The 18,712-nt window shown below is 44.3% G+C and overlaps 1 protein-coding gene and 1 pseudogene across 1 annotated transcript in view; one reads left to right on the plus strand and one right to left on the minus strand.

The window, feature by feature from the left end:
- Positions 1 to 15,782: 15,782 nt before the first annotated feature.
- On the minus strand, positions 15,783 to 15,913 carry LOC120933933 (annotated as a pseudogene).
- A 1,561-nt stretch (positions 15,914 to 17,474) lies between these two features.
- The window catches only part of LOC120931564 (very-long-chain 3-oxoacyl-CoA reductase-like), a 54,658-nt gene continuing 53,420 nt past the window's right edge, over positions 17,475 to 18,712 (plus strand). Inside the window, exon 1 of the mRNA XM_040343133.1 lies at positions 17,475 to 17,724. Within this exon, the coding sequence (XP_040199067.1) occupies positions 17,553 to 17,724 (172 nt within the window). The 5' untranslated portion in view covers positions 17,475 to 17,552. The remainder of the gene's footprint in view (positions 17,725 to 18,712) is intronic.

An 18,712-nucleotide genomic window follows, 5' to 3' on the forward strand; every position in this document is an offset into this window, starting at 1 on the left:
TCGTATATGTATATGTATACAGTATCTCACAAAACACCCCTTTTATTCTATCTTTTCATGTAACAACACTGAAGAAATTACACTTTTCTACAATGTAAAGTAGTGAGTGTACAGCTTGTATGACAGTGTAAATTTGCTGTCCCCTCAAAAAAACTCAACACACAGCCATTAATGTCTAAACCGCTGGCAACAAGAGGGAGTACACCCCTAAGTGAGAATGTGGGTCCAAAGTTTAAATATTTTGTGTGGCCACCATTATTTTCCAGCACTACCTTAACCCTCTTGGGCATGGAGTTCACCAGAGCTTCATAGGTTGCCACTGGAGTCCTCTTCCACTCCTCCATGATGACATCACAGAGCTGGTGGATGGTAGAGACCTTGCGCTCCTCCACCTTCCGTTTGAGGATGCCCCACAGATGCTCAATAGGGTTTAGATCTGGAGACATGCTTGGCCAGTCCATCACCTTTACCCTCAGCTTTTTAGCAAGACAGCAGCCATCTTGGAAGTGAGTTTGGGGTCATTATTATGTTGAAATACTGCCCTGCGGCCCAGTCTCCAAAGGGAGGGATCATGCTCTGCTCCAGTATGTCACAGTACATGTTGCCATTCATGGCTCTCTTAACCTCCCTGGCGGTATGATTCTGTCTGGAATTACGTACCAAAAGCGGTACAATTACTTTGCAAGGAAATTTGGCGTTTTATACTGTAGGTCTGTAATTCTTAGGAATAACTCACTTAAATTTGACCAAACAAGAGTCTAGTAGGCATCCCGGGTATGATTTTTTTTTAAAAACAAAATTATAAATTATAATATAATAAATAATTATAAATAATTATAACAAATAATAATATAATTATAATAAAAATTATTCAATAATGTAATCAACTCAAAATCACTGAAATTTGCTCAGTTGCAGAATTTTCGCTGTCATCACTTTTATTTTTTTATGACGTATTTCCCCACAAATCGCTATCGCACAATTCTGCAAGTGATTATAATTTATTATCGCTGTTTTCTAGCTGCTCTAAAATCATTTTTGACATAAAGGGACACTTTTGGACAATCTATAGTTTTCAGGCAGAAAGAACAGTTTTTATTATATAAAAGAACATGTAGGGCACTGGGCAGACCACTAGGGACAAGGGGGGTGTGTATTTTTTACATACAGTACTGTAAACTATAAGATTACAGTATACTGTGTGTATTGTGTTTATTTACTTTTTTGAATTTGGCGCCATTCTCCGCCCCCGTGCGTCGTAACGTCGCAGGGAACGGAGATCGGCGGCACACGGGGACACTGTGAATCGAGCGAGGACCCGCTCGCTCACACAGCGGGGATGCAGCGCAGGATCCAGGGACAAGGTGAGTAACTTGTCTGTGGATGCTGCGAGCAGGTAAGCCGCGCGGCTGCACACTCTGCACAGCTACCCCGAGCGTGACTCGGGGATACCAATCGCAGCATGAAAAAAACACCCCGAGTCACGCTCGGGGATACCGCCAGGCAGGTTAATGAACTGTAGCTCCCCAGTGCCGGCAGCACTCATGCAGCCAAAGACCATGACACTCCCACCACCGTGCTTGACTGTAGGCAAGACACACTTGTCTTTGTACTCCTCACCTCGTTGTCGCCACACACTTGACACCATCTGAACCATATAAGTTTATATTGGTCTCATCGGACCACAGGACATGGTTCCAGTAATCCAGTGGTTCTCAACCTTCTAGTGTCGTGACCCCTTGATAAAATTTCCCAAGTTGTGGGGACCCCTAACAGTAAAATTATTTTCATAGCATGGGTTGAAAGCACCCAAGGCAAAACAAGTAATTTGCGCCCCTAACCCGCGAACATTTAGCGCTCCCTGAGTGCCTTCCACTCGTACAATATTAAAACCCCTTATGGTACATTTTAGGATGTATCACTCTTTCTCTTTGCTCTCCTTTCGTTCCCTTTTATCCCTCTCTATCCTAATTCCTTGTTTTTGTTCCCCCATCTTTCCCTCTGTCTTTCTTGCTCTCTATATTTTTCCTTTCGCTCCCTTTTTCTTTGTTCCTCCCCCTCTTATCATTTCCCTTCCTGGGAGAACAGTGAGGGCTTCAGGAACAGCCCAGGATTTGGTGACCCCTGGCAAATCATCATTTGACCCCGAGGGAGTCCCGACCCCCAGGTTGAGAACCACTGCAGTAATCCATGTCCTTAGTCTGCTTGTCTTCAACAAACTGTTTGCAGGCGTCCTTGTGCAAGGACGTCATTGGTTTCGACGTTTACGTAAATTACGTCCATCCGTATTCGCGAACGACATAACATTGGCTGCGCCTCATAGACCCAGGGGTAACTATACGCCGGAAAAAGCCGAACGCAAACGACATAAAAAAAAAACGCCGGGCGGTCGTTCGTTTCTGAATCGGCGTAACTCCTCATTTGCATATTCCTCGCGAATACAAACGGAAGCGCCACCTAGCGGACAGCGTGAGATTGCAGCCTAAGATCCGACGGTGTAAGTCACTTACATCTGTCGGATCTTAGGGAGATCTATGCGGAACCTGATTCTATGAATCAGGCGCATAGAGCCGACCGACGGAACTCAGAGATACGACGGCGTATCAGGAGATACACCGTCGTATCTCTTTGTGAATCTGGCCCTAAATGTCTCCCTTGTGGAGGCTGGACTTAAAGTGCTGACCAGATGGTACTTGGTCCCGACTCGCCTGGCCAGGATGTATACTAAAGCAAATTCGGAAATGTTTTGGGGGCTGTATGTTGCAGGGTTCGATGTTGCATATATGGTGGGAATGCCCTAAAATTAGGGTATTCTGGAATAGGGTGTTCTCGATGCTGTGCAAAGTGACGGGGCTCTCTATTGATCAGCAACCAAGCTTGGCCCTACTGTTTTCCCTACTGAGTGGCCGCGTCCGTTGAAACGTCTGATTTACTTTATATTACTGATGCCAAAAATCACTATAGCAGGAGCCTGGAAGACACCTTTAGTATCTTTTAGATGATTTAAACACAAAATATTGTTAGTATTATCAATGACCGAAGTGCTTTGTTTGAACGAATGTGGGAACCCTGGGCGTTATATATTCACGTACCTTTATCTGTGACCACTGGTATTACACGGATACCGAGCTTGTCTCCTCCTAATTATTATTATTATTATTATACAGGATTTATATAGCGCCAACAGTTTACGCAGCGCTTTACAACATCAGGGAAGACATTATAGTTACAATACAATTTAATACAGGAATGATCAGAGGGCCCTGCTCGTTAGAGCTTACAATCTAGAAGGGAGGGTGAAGTGGAACAGAGGGTATATTTCTACATCTTCATCCTAGTTCTATCCTTGTTTCGAAGATTATAATTCTCCCCCCCCCCCTTTTTTTCTCTCCCACTCCCTCTCTCCTTCTTCTGTCTCTCTCCTTTTCTCCTTCCCCTTATCCTTCACGACATTTCTCAACACACATTTTCATGTTACAACCAAAAATTCAAATTTATTTTATTGTGATTTTATGTGACAGACCAACACAAAGTGGCACATAATTGTGAAGTGGAAGAAAAATGATAAATGTTTTTAACATTTTTTACAAATAAATTTGTATTCCGCCCCCTTTACTCTGATAAAATCGAGTGGATCCAATTGCTTTCAGAAGTCACCTGATTAGTAAATAGAGTCCACCTGTGTGTAATGTAATCTCAGTATAAATACATCTGTTCTGTGAAGCCCTCAGAGGTTTGTTAGAGAACCTTCATGAACAAACAGCATCATGAAGGCCAAGGAACATACCAGACAGGTCAGGGATAAAGTTGTGGAGAAGTTTAAAGCAGGGTAAGGTTATACAAAAATATCCCAAGCTTTGAACATCTCAAGGAGCACTGTTCAATCCATCATTCAAAAATGGAAAGAGTATGGCACAACTGCAAGCCTACCAAGACATGGCCGTCCACCTAAACTAACAGGCCGGACAAGGAGAGCATTAATAAGAGAAGCAGCCCATGGTAACTCTGGAGGAGCTGCAGAGATTCACAGCTCAGATAGGAGAATCTGTCCAAAGGACAACCTTTTAGTTGTGCACTCCACAAATCTACCCTTTATGGAAGAGTGGCAAGAAGAAAGCCATTGTTGAACGAAAGCCTTAAAGCGGTAGTTCACCCTGACCCACATGATGTTACCATCGAGACAGGCATTGTAGCGCGAGCTACAGTATGCCTGTCCCGATTTTTTTAACCCCGTACTCACCTCGTAGTCGTCCATCGTAGATTTCGGCTCCCGCGGGGAATGGGCGTGCCTATGGAGAGGGAGGATGATTGACGGCCGGCCCTGGCACGTCACTCTCCCCGAAGACAGCCGGAGTAGGTCTCGGCTCTTCACGGCGCGTGCGCACAGGCTATGCGCACGCGTCGTGAAGACCAAGCCTATTTCGGCTATTTCCGGAGAAGCGTGACGCGCCAGAGCCGGCCGTCAATCATCCTCCGTCTCCAGAGGCACGCCCATTCCCCGGTATCTTCGATGGACGACTACAAGGTGAGTATGGGGGGAAAAAATTCGGGACAGGCATACTGTAGCTCGCGCTACAGTGCCTGATTTAAAGGTAAAAGAAAATTTTTTTTTTTTTTTCCTGTCGATAGGGTGAACCCCCGCTTTAAGAAGTTCAGTTTGCAGTTTGTGAGAAGCCATGAAGGTGCTCTGGTCAAATGAGACCAAAATTTAACTTTTTGACCTAAAAGCAAAACGCTGTGTGGCAGAAAACTAACACTGTACATCACCCTGAACACACCATGGTGGTGGCAGCATCATGTTGTGGGGATGTTTTTCTTTAGCAGGGACAGGGAAGCTGGTCAGAGTTGATGGGAAGATGGATGGAGCCAAATACAGGGCAATCTTAGAAGAGAACCTGTTAGAATCTGCAAAAGACATGAGGTTCACCTTCCAGCAGGACAACGACCCTAAACATACAGCCAGAGCTAAAATGGAATGGTTTAAACCAAAGAATATTCATGTGTTAGAATGGCCCAGTCAAAGTCCAGACCTAAATCTAATTGAGAATCTGTGACAAGACTTTAACCACTTAAGGACCAGACCTATTTTTTCAAACTTGTTGTTTACAAGTTAAAATCTGTTTTTCTTTTTGCTAGAAAATTACTTAGAAGCCCCAAACATTATATATATATTTTTCAGACACCCTAGAGAATAAAATGGCAGTTGTTGCAATACATTGGGGGTTATTTACGAAAGGCAAATCCACTTTGCACTACAAGAGCACTGCAAGTGCACTTGAAAGTGCACTTGGAAGTGCAGTCGCTGTAGATCTGAGTGGGACATGCAAGGAAAATAAAAAACAGCATTTTTGCTTGCACATTATTGGATGATAAAATTAGCAGAGCTTCCCCATATTTCAGAGTTTCCCCTCAGATCTACAGCGATCTACAGCGACTGCACTTACAAGTGCACTTTCAAGTGCACTTGTAGTGCAAAGTGGATTTGCTTTTCATAAATAACCCCTATTATGTCACACTGTATTTGCGCAGCAGTCTTACAAACAATTTTTTGGGGGGAAAAATACATTTTTTAAATAAAAAAAATAAGAAAACAGTAAAGTTAGCCCATTTTTTTTTATATTGTGAAAGATAATGTTACGCCGAATAAATTGATACCCAACATGTCACGCTTCAAAATTGTACCCACTTGTGTAATGGCGACAAACTTTGACCCTTAAAAATCTCCACAGGCGATGTCTAAAAATTTCTACAGGCTACCAGTTTTAGGTAACAGAGAAGGTCTTTTGCTATAATTATTGCTCTTGCTCTAACGATCGCGGCGATACCTCAAATGTGTGGTTTGAACACTGTTTACATATGTGGGCGCTACTTACGTATGCGTTTGCTTCTGCACTTTAGCACGGTAGGTCGGGCACTTTATTTTACTCTTTATTTTTATTTTTACACTGTCCCTTTAAAAAACATTTTGGGATCACTTTTTTTCCTAATACAAGGTATGTAAACATCCCTTGTAATATAAAAAATCATGACAGGACCTCTTTAATGTGAGATCTGGGCTCAAAAAGACCTCAGATCTCATATTTACACTTAAAGCGGAGGTTCACCCTCAAAATGAACTTTTTAGCTAACCTATCTCCAGCCTTAATAAAGGCTTGTAGCATTGTCGTTTTTTTTTTAAATGTGTACACTTACCTGTCTTCAGCCTCACTTCCGGGTCTTCTTCCTTGCGGGGAGTGGGCGTGTGCTCCTTTTTCCCCGACGGGGAGCTCTGCGCAATGTCTCCTGGGAGTGAGTGTTTATCCTCCCAGGAGACGCTCTGTGCTCGAGGCATAGATGATTGACGTGCGGGCAAAGCGCGTCACGCCTTCCGAAAACATCCGAGGGGGACTCGGCTCTCTACGGCGCTATACGGCGCCTGCCGTGTAGAGCTGACTGCGCAGGCGCCGTAAGTGCCGAGTCCCATCTCGGATATCTTCGGAAGGCGCGACACGCCCCACCCGCACGTCAATCATCTATGCCTCGTCTTAGGAACGCCTACTCCCCGAGGGAGCGAGAACCCGGAAGCCGGGTCAAAAGAACGAAAAAAAACGTAAGTACAGCAAAAAAAAAAAAAAAAACAGCATACTGTTGATGTCAGCAGTATGCTGAAAGTAACGGTATATAGATGTTTTAGGGTGAACCCCCGCTTTAAATGGTATTATAAAAATTCAATAAAAAAAAAAGGGCGTTGGGCGGAAGTGACGTTTGACGTTGCTTCCGTCATCCAACGTCCTTGAGTCGAGTGGGGCCCCTCATTCAACTCACAGCCTCTGAGAGGAAAGGATCAAATCGTCTCTGCCGCTATCGGCGGCTCCGGTAAAAGGCTGAGACAGCCAGAACGTGGCGTGAGGGGGATGGGCACCTCCGATAAAAGTGATCTTGCGGTGAATCCACCGTGGAGACCACTTTTATCTTAAAGAGGACTACCTTTTCAGAACATACCGGGGTTATGGCAGCTATTTGCTGCCATAACCCCGGTATTCTACGTCAAAGTACCGACATACAGCTACGGCGGTTTGCGGGAAGGGATTAAAATTGCTGTTCACAGACGCTCTCCATCCAACCTGACAGAGCTTGAGCTATTTTGCAAAGAAGAATTGGCAAAAATGTCACTCTAGATCAGCTCCAGTCCTCAAGGTGCCCCAACAGGTCAGGTTTTTAGGCTTTCCATTATTTTATTTATTTATTATTATTTAAAAACTTTCACTGCATTAGTAATTACCACAGTCGTTTCATCTGCGGGAAATCCTGAAAACATGACCTGTTGGGGCATCTTGAGGACTGGCATTGAGAAACGCTGCTCTAGATGTGCAAAGCTGGTAGCGACATACCCAAAAAGACTTGCAGCTTTAATTGCAGCGGTAGGTGGTTCTACAAAGTATTGACTCCGGGGGGCTGAATACAAATGCACGCCGCACTTTTCACATATTTGTTTGTAAAAAAAATTGACAACAATTTATAATTTTCCTTCCACTGCACAATATTGTGCCACTTTGTCTATCACATAAAATCCCAATAAAATCCATTTTACATTTTTGGTTGTACCATGACAATGTGGAAAATTTCAAGGGGTATGTATACTTTTTCAAGGCACTGTAACTGGAGGCTTTCGAGTCACAGTCAGTGATATCTAAAATTGTGTACAAGAGAACTAAGAGCTAAAAAAAAAACAAGCAAGCTAGGAAGAATGGCGTGCTTACATTTCTGCTGCCATGTCAGGTGGATTTAGATTATCTAAAGAGCTCATTGAACTTTACAGCCGGGTTCATTCACTTTATGGGCTCATGCACAGCAGCACACTGCCTCTCAAGCCAATGACACATTGAACACTTTGGCCCGGATTCACAGACAGCGGCGCACATTAATGCCGCCGTAGCGTATCTCCTGTACGCTACGCCGACGCAGCGCAGAGAGGCAAGTATGGAATTCACAGAGCACTTGCTCCCAAAACTGTGCTGCGTTTCCTAGGCGTAAGCCGGCGTAGGTGGAAGTGGGCGTGAGCCATGCAAATGAGGCTTAACCCCATGCAAATGATGGGCCGAGCGCCAGACAGATACGTATAACGAACCGCGCATGCGTCGTCCCGTGGGCGCATCCCAGTGCGCATGCTCACAAACACGTCGGAAAAACTGCCTAAGATACGCCGGATCACTGCCTACGACGTGAACGTAACCTACGCCTAGTCATATTCACGTCCAGCGTAAACTACGTAAAATACGCCGGCTTGTATCCCTTGGTGCAGCCCTTTGCACGTCTGTTGCTGAGTTACACCTCCTTTATGGGGCTTAACTTTACGCCGGACGTACAACTTACGCGCACCACTCGTAGCCTGCGTCGGCCGCACGTACGTTCGTGAATCGGCGTATCTCCCTCATTTGCATATTTGTATTGATAATCAATGGGAGCGCCACATGCATCCAGCGTAAACATGCGCCCACTCTACGACGGCGTAGGCAAGTTACGTCGGTGGAATGAAGCCTGTTTTTAGGCGTATCTTAGTTTGTGGGTACGGCGCACAGATACGATGGCGCATATTTGCACTTACGCGGCGTATCTGGAGATACGTCGGCGCAAGTGCTTCGGGAATCCGGGCTTATGGCTTTTGCAGGAGTTTACAGGCATATGAGCTTTTTTGAGAGGAACTTTCAAGCAGAAAAGATGCTTAAAGCGGTTGTATGCTCGGGGAAAAAAAAACAACAACCTGTAAGGCAAAGGCATAATGAGCTAGTATGCACTGCATGCTAGCTCATTATGAAATACTTACCTCAGAATGAAGTTCCGGCATCGTCTCCTGGTCACTGCTGAGGGAGCTGACATGTTGCCTCTGCGTTTCTCTCGGGGTCACAACTCCGGTACTGTGAGTGGCTGGAGCCGGGATGACGTCATTCCCGCACATGCACGTGGGAGTCCTCTTTCCGGGAAGGAGCTCTGATTTTCCAGCAGCATCCACCGGACCTTCAGGGCGCATGCACCGCTGACATCATCGGCTGCATGTAAGGTGAATATCTCCTAAACCGTACATGTTTAGGAGATATTCATTTTACTATTTTTTTTAGGTAAAATGTGAAAGGGGGGTATACAACCGCTTTAAGGGCGAAAAAGCGCAAAACCGCACAAAAAATATGAAAATTAGCTTCTAAAAAAAACGTTGACTTAAAAAAAAAACGCACAATAAAAACGTGCGAAAGAGCACAAAGAAGCACAAGCTTCTTTAACCACTTCCATACAGGGCTTTTATACACACCTCCATACCAGGCCTATTCTGGCACTTCTCTCCTACATGTACAAATCATCATTCTTTTTCTGGAAAATTACGCAGAACCCCCAAACATTATATATGTTTTTTTAGCAGACACCCTAGGGAATAAAACGACGGTCATTGCAAGGTTTTATCTTGCACGGTATTTGCGCAATCATTTTTCAAACGCCTTTTTTTTGGAAAAAAATTGTTTCATGAATTAAAAAAATAACAAAAAAGTAAAGTTAGCCCTTTTTTTTTGTAAAATATGAAAGATGATGTTACACCGAGTAAATAGATACCTAACATGTCACGCTTTAAAATTGCGCACACTCATGGAATGGCGCCAAACTTCGGTACTTTAAAATCTCCATAGGCAACGCTTTGACATTTTTTACAGGTTACCAGTTTAGATTTACAGAGGAGATCTAGTGCTAGAATTGTTGCTGGCACTCTAACGCAGGCGGCGATACCTCACATATGTGATTTAAACAGCGTTTACATAAGGTCGGCAGGACTTGTGTGTGCGTTCGCTTCTGCGCGCAAGCTACCGGGGACAGGGGCGTTTTAATTTTTTTGTAATAATTTTTTTTTCTTTACATATTTATTTATTTTTTTTACACTTTTTTTTTTTTTATCACTTTTATTCCTATTACAAGGAATGTAAACATCCCTTGTAATAGGAAATGTGTGTGACAGGTCCTCTTTATCTCTCCTCCAGGCTGGAAAGCATGAGATCGGTGAAAAAAATTTCACCAATCTCATGATTACTGTTGCTTAGTAGCCGCAGTCGCGGCTTTGTTTACTTACGGGGACCCAGGCGTGACATCATCACATCGCGTCCAGGTCCTCCGACGGTCATAGAGATGACTGGTGACCATCTGGTCACCAGTCATCTCTATGCTTCCTGCCAGCGGCGGACGATTCTTTCTCCGGGCCCCCGATGGCACGGGAGAGCCTAGAGAAGCACCGGATGGCGGTGGGAGGGGGGGATGTCCCCTCCCGCCGCCTATAAGAACGATCAAGCAGCGGAATCGCCGCTATGATCGTTCTTATGTTGCACAGAATCACCGGCAGATGAGAAGGATATCTGAATGATGCCACTAGCTGCAGGCATCATTCAGATATCCCCCTACAAAGCCCAGGACGTCATATGACGTCCACCCAGGATAGGAGATCCCATCTGTGGACGTCATATTATAATGGGCAGGTATTGAAGTGGTTAAACGGGTTGTAAAGGTTTGTTTTTTATTTTCTAAATAGGTTCCTTTAAGCTAGTGCATTGTTGGTTCACTTACCTTTTCCTTCCATTTCCCTTCTAAATGTTTTTTTTCTTTGTCTGAATTTCTCACTTCCTGTTTCTCCTCAGTAAGCTTTCCACCATCATAAGAGCGGTGGAAAGTCAGTCAGAATAGCTTACTGAACACCTTACTGAGGAGGAACAGGAAGTGAGAAATTCAGACAAAGAAAAAAAAAACGTAGAAAGGAAATGGAAGGAAAAGGTAAGTGAACCAACAATGCACTACCTTAAAGGAACCTATTTAGAAAATAAAAAACAAACCTTTACAACCCCTTTAAGCTAAGGTGACCAGATTTTAAAAATGAAATCCAGGGACATATTTTTTCTTTACTAGTAATGGCAACAATCAGCGACTCTCTGCCCGTCGCCGCCCCCCTCACAGCCTCTCAAGTCTTACTCTCCGGGCCCCGGCTACTACTGGATGGGGAGCGGAGGAAGATCACTCCGCCAGGCAAGGCAAGGAGATAGGCAGGCGGCTGGCCAGGATTTGAGCCAAGGCAGAAGAACATGCGAGCGAAGCTGAATGGCAATGCGCCCGAAACTGAAGAAATATTCCCTCCGCTCCGACCAGCACATGTTAGGGGGCACAGATAATGGGAAAAATACAACCCCCCTATGCTAGTAGCCACGGCGGAGCGGGGTGTGCAATTCAAATTGTTTTATTTTAATTCTGCACTGATTGTCTTTGAAATTGCCCCTGCCCCCTATTAAATCCATTCTGGGGACAAAACCAGGGACAGACTTGGTCCGGGGACAGTGTCCTCAATCAGGGGACTGTCCCCTGAAACTGGGGATGTCTGGTCGCCCTACTTTAAGCTATTAGGCAGAGAAATAAAAGCTCAAATGCCTGTAAAAGCAGCTTTTAATTGAGCATGAGTCAACTTGAAGTTTGTTTAAAATACAAAAGCTGGACTATGATCTCAAAGGAGTGCCAAACCTGCATCACTCAATACTCTAGTGTGAATTTGTAGCTAAGATGTCAAAGATCTGCCACAGATTACATTCCCAGAAACAAATATGCGAAAAGATAGACATTGCACTTTAAGGCTTAATGCACACTTTTTAAACTAAAATAAACGCAGGACAAAACGCTGGATAAAAAACGCTGGTAATAGCTATTTGTAGCGTCTTAGCAGCGTTTTAGGACCGTTTAGGAGCATTCGCGTTTTATTAGCATTTTTGTAGTAAAAGGGGAAAAAAAAGCTCAAAAACACTATTAGTAGTGTTTAGGAGCGTTTAGCAGCATTTAGTAGCATTTCTGCTGGAAAAAATGCTCCAAGAAACTCTACAAAACTTTTGTTTTCTGCTCCTAGATGCTGAAGCTCAAAAAACACTAATAGCCAAATGTACACAGGATAACACTATTTGGCTGTTGATACTAGGGGTGTTGCTAGGTGGCAAAAAGACCAGGGGTGTCAGCCTGAAGTCCGAGTCCGGCACCGAGGGGAGGGTTGTTACCTACCTGATGTGCACTGACCACCTACCTGACGCACACTGACCTACCTGACATACACTGACCTACCTTAAAGACATATAAACAGATAATGATCAGCGCGACTACCTAAAGTAATTGTCTGATTCTATGAGTAAGACTAATGAAGTGTAAATAACATAAGTGCATAAGTCCACACTAATTCTGGATCCAAAAAGGACTGTAAAACCAAAATAGTTCTAAATCCCAGGAACTCAATTGAGCAAAAGAAGTTCTTCTAGATGATATGCAATGGGTGTCACAAATCTTCTAACTCGTGTATCAAACGAATCTTCCATGGGTTATCTTCATAATGATTTTTTTTTTCTAAAGTGTATTTTGTGCGTGTACTCGAGAGAGGAGCCAGACTGCAGGAGTTGGGAGTAGGCAGGCTTCCCCCAGAGGCAATCTGCCACCTTTCTCCATGCCCCGGGTGGCAATGGCGGGTGTGTGAGGGGGTCCTCCCACACAGCCCGCCCTACCTGCTCCGCTTTGAAGCCCAACGGGGCAGAGGGACTCCCTATAAGGGAGTGAGAGGATCTAGACCGCTCAACCAGCCCCGTTAGTCCTTCGCCTCTCTTTTTTTAGAGACCGCGTGGTCAAAGTGCGTGCATGTTAACCCAATTTCGAGTGCGTGTAAGTGTGGTGGTTTTTGTGGGAGGGGGATGGGCGTACTAAGCGCAGGCTTACCTCGCATAGCACACCCACCGGGAGTCGGGCTGAGACCACCAAACTCAATTCACATGTAGCCGAGACCGGGATCCGAACCCCTAGCTGCAGAGGTGAATGGCTTGTCAGCGCAGTGCCAATCGCGTTGAGCCACCGCAGCTCCTTTTATCTTCATAATGATAAATGCTCACAGAGCACTTACCTCACACCAGAGTACACCAAGCCTTCAAGATTTCCTAGATATCCAAGGCAACAGCGACTATCAATCTCCACACGTTGTCCGTGCTTCTGATGGTGTAAGTTGGGACTTTCTGGTGGTGATGTGGATATCCGAATTTCCAGATGCCAATGAGTCTCCCAATGTATGAATTAAAAGATAAACAAAGAATCTCTCATAGTTTGAAACCATTATATAATGAGAGTTTATTAAATAGGAAACGGGCTGTTACATGTAAACGAAGAAAAACGGGTAAAATAGTGCAAACCACGCTTTTGTGGACACTTCCAGCGTCACTTCTGGTTTCAATAGTACATCCGGCCCTTGCGTGTTACGTCACATCACGGGACTTCGTCAGAGGAACCGGATTGGATGTCTAGCGTTTCCTTTTATTTGCTAATACAGGAAGTGGCTAAACGGCCATTTTCTCTGAGTATTTGGTTAGTTAAACACAAACTACGGCGGCTTCTTGAAGTCAAATATTATAAGATGTCTCCATCATATTGGTGGCCATTTTCTTGGTGGAGAATACTCATAATAGTACAATGACATGAATGTTATATCTATAATGAGTCTTAAGACCAATAAATGAATATAAGGTGCAAACAATAATAAATATGCAACCTCTACCGGAGATGAGGCTGGAAAAGTCCATTACATTAAACCGATAAAATCGTAGCTATATGAAGCATATTAAAATTAGTTAAAATAACTATAAAAAACATAAAATGCTAAAAATTGCTTAAAAAAAAAAAACTGTTCAAATCAAATTCCACATTGAGTCCATCAGACACAAGAGTTTGAAGGGTGTGTATCCATCTGGATTTTTTTGGACTGATGGACTTCACCATGTGTTCCCCCTCAGGGTCTATTATATCTTTCTATCCCCCAAAAAGATAACTGTGTGGGGTTATTATCATGGAACTGTGCAAAATGTCTACTCACATTATGTTTAGGAAAACCTTTTTTAATGTTTTGGATGTGTTCCCTAATGCAAACCATAAGGTGTCTTTTAGTTCTGCCCACATATTGCATGTTGCAACTGCATTTTAACTCATTTTAATATGTTTCATATAGCTGCGATTTTATCGGTTTAATGGGATGGACTTTTCCAACCTCATCTCTGGTAGGGGTTGCATATTTATTATGGTATTTGGTACAGACATTGTCGTATGCACCTTATATTCATTTATTGGTCTTAAGACTCATTATAGATATAACATTCATGTCATTATACTATTATGAGTATTCTCCACCAAGAAAATGGCCACCAATATGATGTAGACATGTTATAATCTTTGACTTCAAGAAAATGGCCGCCATTGTTTGTTTTTAACTAACCAAGAAAATGGCCGCCACCATAACAGAGACAATTACTCAGAGAAAATGGCCGTTTAGCCATTTCCTGTTTTAGCAAATAAAAGGAAACACTAGACATCCAACCCGGTTCCTCTGACAAAGTCACATGGTGAGATGTAACACGTAAGGGCCGGATGTACTATTGAAACCGGAAGTGATGATGGAAGATTCGTTTGATACACGAGTTAGAAGATTTGTGACACCCATTGCATATCATCTAGACAGGGGCAGACTGACAACTCATGGGCCCCCGGGCAATAGGATATTATGGGGCCCCCGGGCAATAGGAGATTATGGGGCCACACAGTATACACACATACAGTATACATACACAGAATACACACAATATACACACACAGTATACACACACAGTATACATACACACATAATACACATACACTCATCGATCATTACTGTTTTTATCTTCTATTTTTCTACTACAAATACAATTTTTTTTTTTTTCTGTTGAAAAGCCTGTGGCGTGCAAAACACAACCCAAAAACTCCACCCGGTGCAGGGAAAAATGTGCACACACATAAAGAGTGACATCACAAAAAACTGCGACGGGTGCAAACGTCAGTGGTCCTCCGAAAAGGACCCGTCTCTGATCCCCCGGGGCGTTAGGCTCCTGACAGGGAAAAGAGTTACTGTGGTCCATACAGCCGAAGCCATATGGACCCATCTTGGTCCAAGCAGCCGAAGCCACAAGGACCCAACATCCTCGGAGGGACTGCCGAAACAGAACCCTCCTCGGTGAGGCTCCCCCGAAGGGAGACCCCATGAGAGCCGGTGAACCTAACCAGAAGGCCGAGTCCACCAACTCCCAAGACTTTCAGAGACCGGCCCGAGGACCAGCACCCTACTCGCCACACTAAAAGTGCAAGCACCAAACAGAAAAAGTGACAAAACAAGACAAACAGGGGAAAAATAATAAAAGAAAGTGGGGAAAAGGAAGATGGGAAAGTGAGGAAAGTGACCAATGTGAAATACATTGGCCGGCCCTCCGGCCAGGATAAAAATTCCACTGGTCCTAGCCAAAAAGCCCGGCCCAAGCGGCAGGTGTGAAAAGTGTGTTGTGGAGATCAGTGACCTGAAGGTGCCACACGATGAGTGCCCCTCAAACACTCGTGCAATGTATGGCACCCCTGGACTGCCACTCCAGGGGCACAATCTCCATGGGCTTTTCAACGGTCCCTAGCCCCCGATCCGGACCGGCAGCACCCTTCCCAGCCAGGAAGGTGGGAGAAGAGGTCGGGGAGAGCCTACTGATGCAGACTCTACCCACAACCCCTATCTCTCCCACCTAATCACATTCTGGAAGTACTACCCGCTCCATCCCGGTTAAAGGAGAAGCAAGGGTTCCCTCCAGAACAACTGACTGGGGCAGATACCACCAAATCCAGGCCAACGGCCAGGGACCCGGCCTCTTGGCTTCGACCTCATGCCTCTCTGTCCACATCAGAAGGCTTCCACCTCCACACCAACAGGCTTAGCGTCCGCCGACTGCCATCCCTTTCCCCCTGCCACAGGGTACCGGGGACAGTCAGCTTAGCACCACCTATTGGCAACTGATAAGAACAGATACTACACTTGATCTTAGCCAAAAGGCCGAGAAGCGATCCACGCATGCTCAGAATCAAGTCGACGCATGCTTGGAAGCATTGAACTTCGTTTTTTTCAGAACGTCGTTGTGTTTTACGTCACCGCGTTCTGACATGATCGTTTTTTTAACCGATGGTGTGTAGGTACGACGGTCAGGCTGGGTTCCCCCTATTGCGATGTCAGAAATTGCATGTGATTCACATGCGATGTCTGTGCAATGCGAATTCAGCCATACATATATGGCTGAATTCGCATCACATTCGGACCAAAATGGTGCAGGACCCTTTTTCTGTTCCGCACTGGAATCGGATCGCATGGGTGTTTACACCCATGAAATTTGATTCCTGCACCATTTTACAATTCGAACTGTGATCTGCGAACCGATCTGGGGGTGTCATTGACTTTGTTTTGATACCCGCATCGGTTCGCAGAGAGCAGAGTAAATTGCCTGCAAGAAACATGCGATGCGGGAACCCACACTGGATTTGTGCTGGTCCCGGCATCACATATGTGTGAATCCAGCCTTGTGTTGCATTGTTGATTACTTAAAGGCCTCTTTCACTTGTCAACTTGTCCTGCAAACGGGGACTGCAAAGTCGCATGACAAGTTGTACCCAATGATTCAATCAGTACCATTCATATCTGTGCGACTTCACATCACAGTGACTTCAAAGTAGTCCCTGCACTACTTAGGTCTGACTATGATGCATCTTGAGGCAGGGGGCGATGGAGGCAGGGGCCGATGGAGGCAGGGGGCGATGGAGGGGGGGATGGAGGCAGGGGGCGATGGAGGCAGTGGGCGATGGAGACAGTGGGCGATGGAGGCAGGGGGCGATGGAGGCAGGGGGCAATTGGAGGCAGGGGGCGATGGAGGCAGGGGGCGATGGAGGCAGGGGGCGATGGATGGGGGGGGATGGAGGCAGGGGGCGATGGAGGCAGGGGGCGATGGATGGGGGGGGGGATGGAGGCAGGGGGCGATGGAGGCAGGGGGCAATTGGAGGCAGGGGGCGATGGAGGAGGGGCGATTGGAGACAGGGGGCGATGGAGGCAGGGGGCGATGGAGGTGGGGGCGATGGAGGCAGGGGGCGATGGAGGCGGGGGGCAATTGGAGGCAGGGGTGATGGAGGCGGGGGCGATTGGAGACAGGAGGCGATGGAGGCAGGGGGTGTTGGTGACAGTGGGCGATGGAGGCAGCGGGAAATGGGGGCAGGGGGCAATGGAGGCAGGGGGTGATGGTGACAGGTGATGGAGGCAGGAGGTGATTTGACTAAATAATTAAAAAATATGTTGTTTTTTTTACCTTAAATGACATTGCTATTTGCTTAGCGTACTGTAGTCTTAATACTGAAATTTGCACCTAAAAATTTAATTTTGTAACTTTTGTGAAATGCCAGTAAAACCTGTCTGTGTCAGTAAATTTTGGGAGTTGTGCCAGTAAATTTCAATCTGGTAGGTTGGCAACACTGAATATGGCTTCCAGACATGAAGGGGTGCTATCCCACATGCTAACACACTTGTATATAGGATTAGTATTTCTTTGCATTCTTCCGAAGTTCAGTGTGAGTACATTGTCCTCCCAGCATTGCTGTGTCATCAGTGATAAGGGGCCCCGCCTGGGATCGGTGTACATTGCACACTCCACTATACACAGGAGAACATGGAGGTGTCCAGGGAACCGTGCGTACATGAGAGCATAATAACCATGCTGGGCTGGCTGCTGGTCGGGCTCCTCATACTGAAGCTGGTGCTGAGGATCCTGCGGGGGCTGAGGATCTATGTGCTGTCCGGATGGTGGAGGGGCGATCTCACCCGCTATGGGCGCTGGGCAGGTAAGAGGAAGAAGAACATGTCATTGGATTATATAGAGGAAGGCAGGCTATGAGCGAGGTGTGTAGGGTGAGCTCAGCCTGGCAAATGTCATGAACTTCTATAGTGCATGCCATGTGGATGTGTGATCTGGGCACTGCCACTTGGGGCAATGTCTAGAGCCCACACACTGTGATGTATAATAATATAACATACATTATTATTAATAATATAACATATATATTAAAATAATATAATTAATATTAATATAACATAACATATTAATGATGATAATAATAAAACATACATTATAAATAATATATAACATAATAATAACAACATTTTAATCTAACATAACAATAATAATATAATAATATAAGATACCATAATATAATAATAAAAAAAACATTCATTATAAATAATATATAAAATAATAATAAAATATACATTAGAAATAATCTATAACTAAATAACAACATTTTAATCTAACATAACAATAAAATATAATAATGTAAGATACCATAACATAATAATAATAATAAAACATACATTATAAATATATAACATAATAATAACATAATAATAATAATAATAATAATAATAATAATAATAATAAAAAAACATACATTATAAATAATATATAACGTAATAATAACATAACATAATAATAATAAAACATACATTATAAATATATAACATAATAATGATAATAATAATAATAATAAAACATACATTATAAACAGTATATAACATAACAATAACAACATTATAATATAACATAACAACAATAAAAAAAAAAAAAAATCTTTCCATTAGAATGACTTTCGAAAAAAGTCTGTCTGACCTGGGCCCAGATCCACAAAGGAATTACGCCGGCGTATCTATTGATACGCCGCGTAATTTCAATGATGACCCGTCATATCTTTGTTTTGTATCCACAATGGGGGCTAGATCCGACTGACGTACGTCTTAGTACGCCGTCGGATATAAGGTGCATATTTACGCTGGCCT

This window comes from Rana temporaria, chromosome 3, assembly GCF_905171775.1.
Source record: "Rana temporaria chromosome 3, aRanTem1.1, whole genome shotgun sequence".
NCBI lineage: Eukaryota > Metazoa > Chordata > Amphibia > Anura > Ranidae > Rana > Rana temporaria.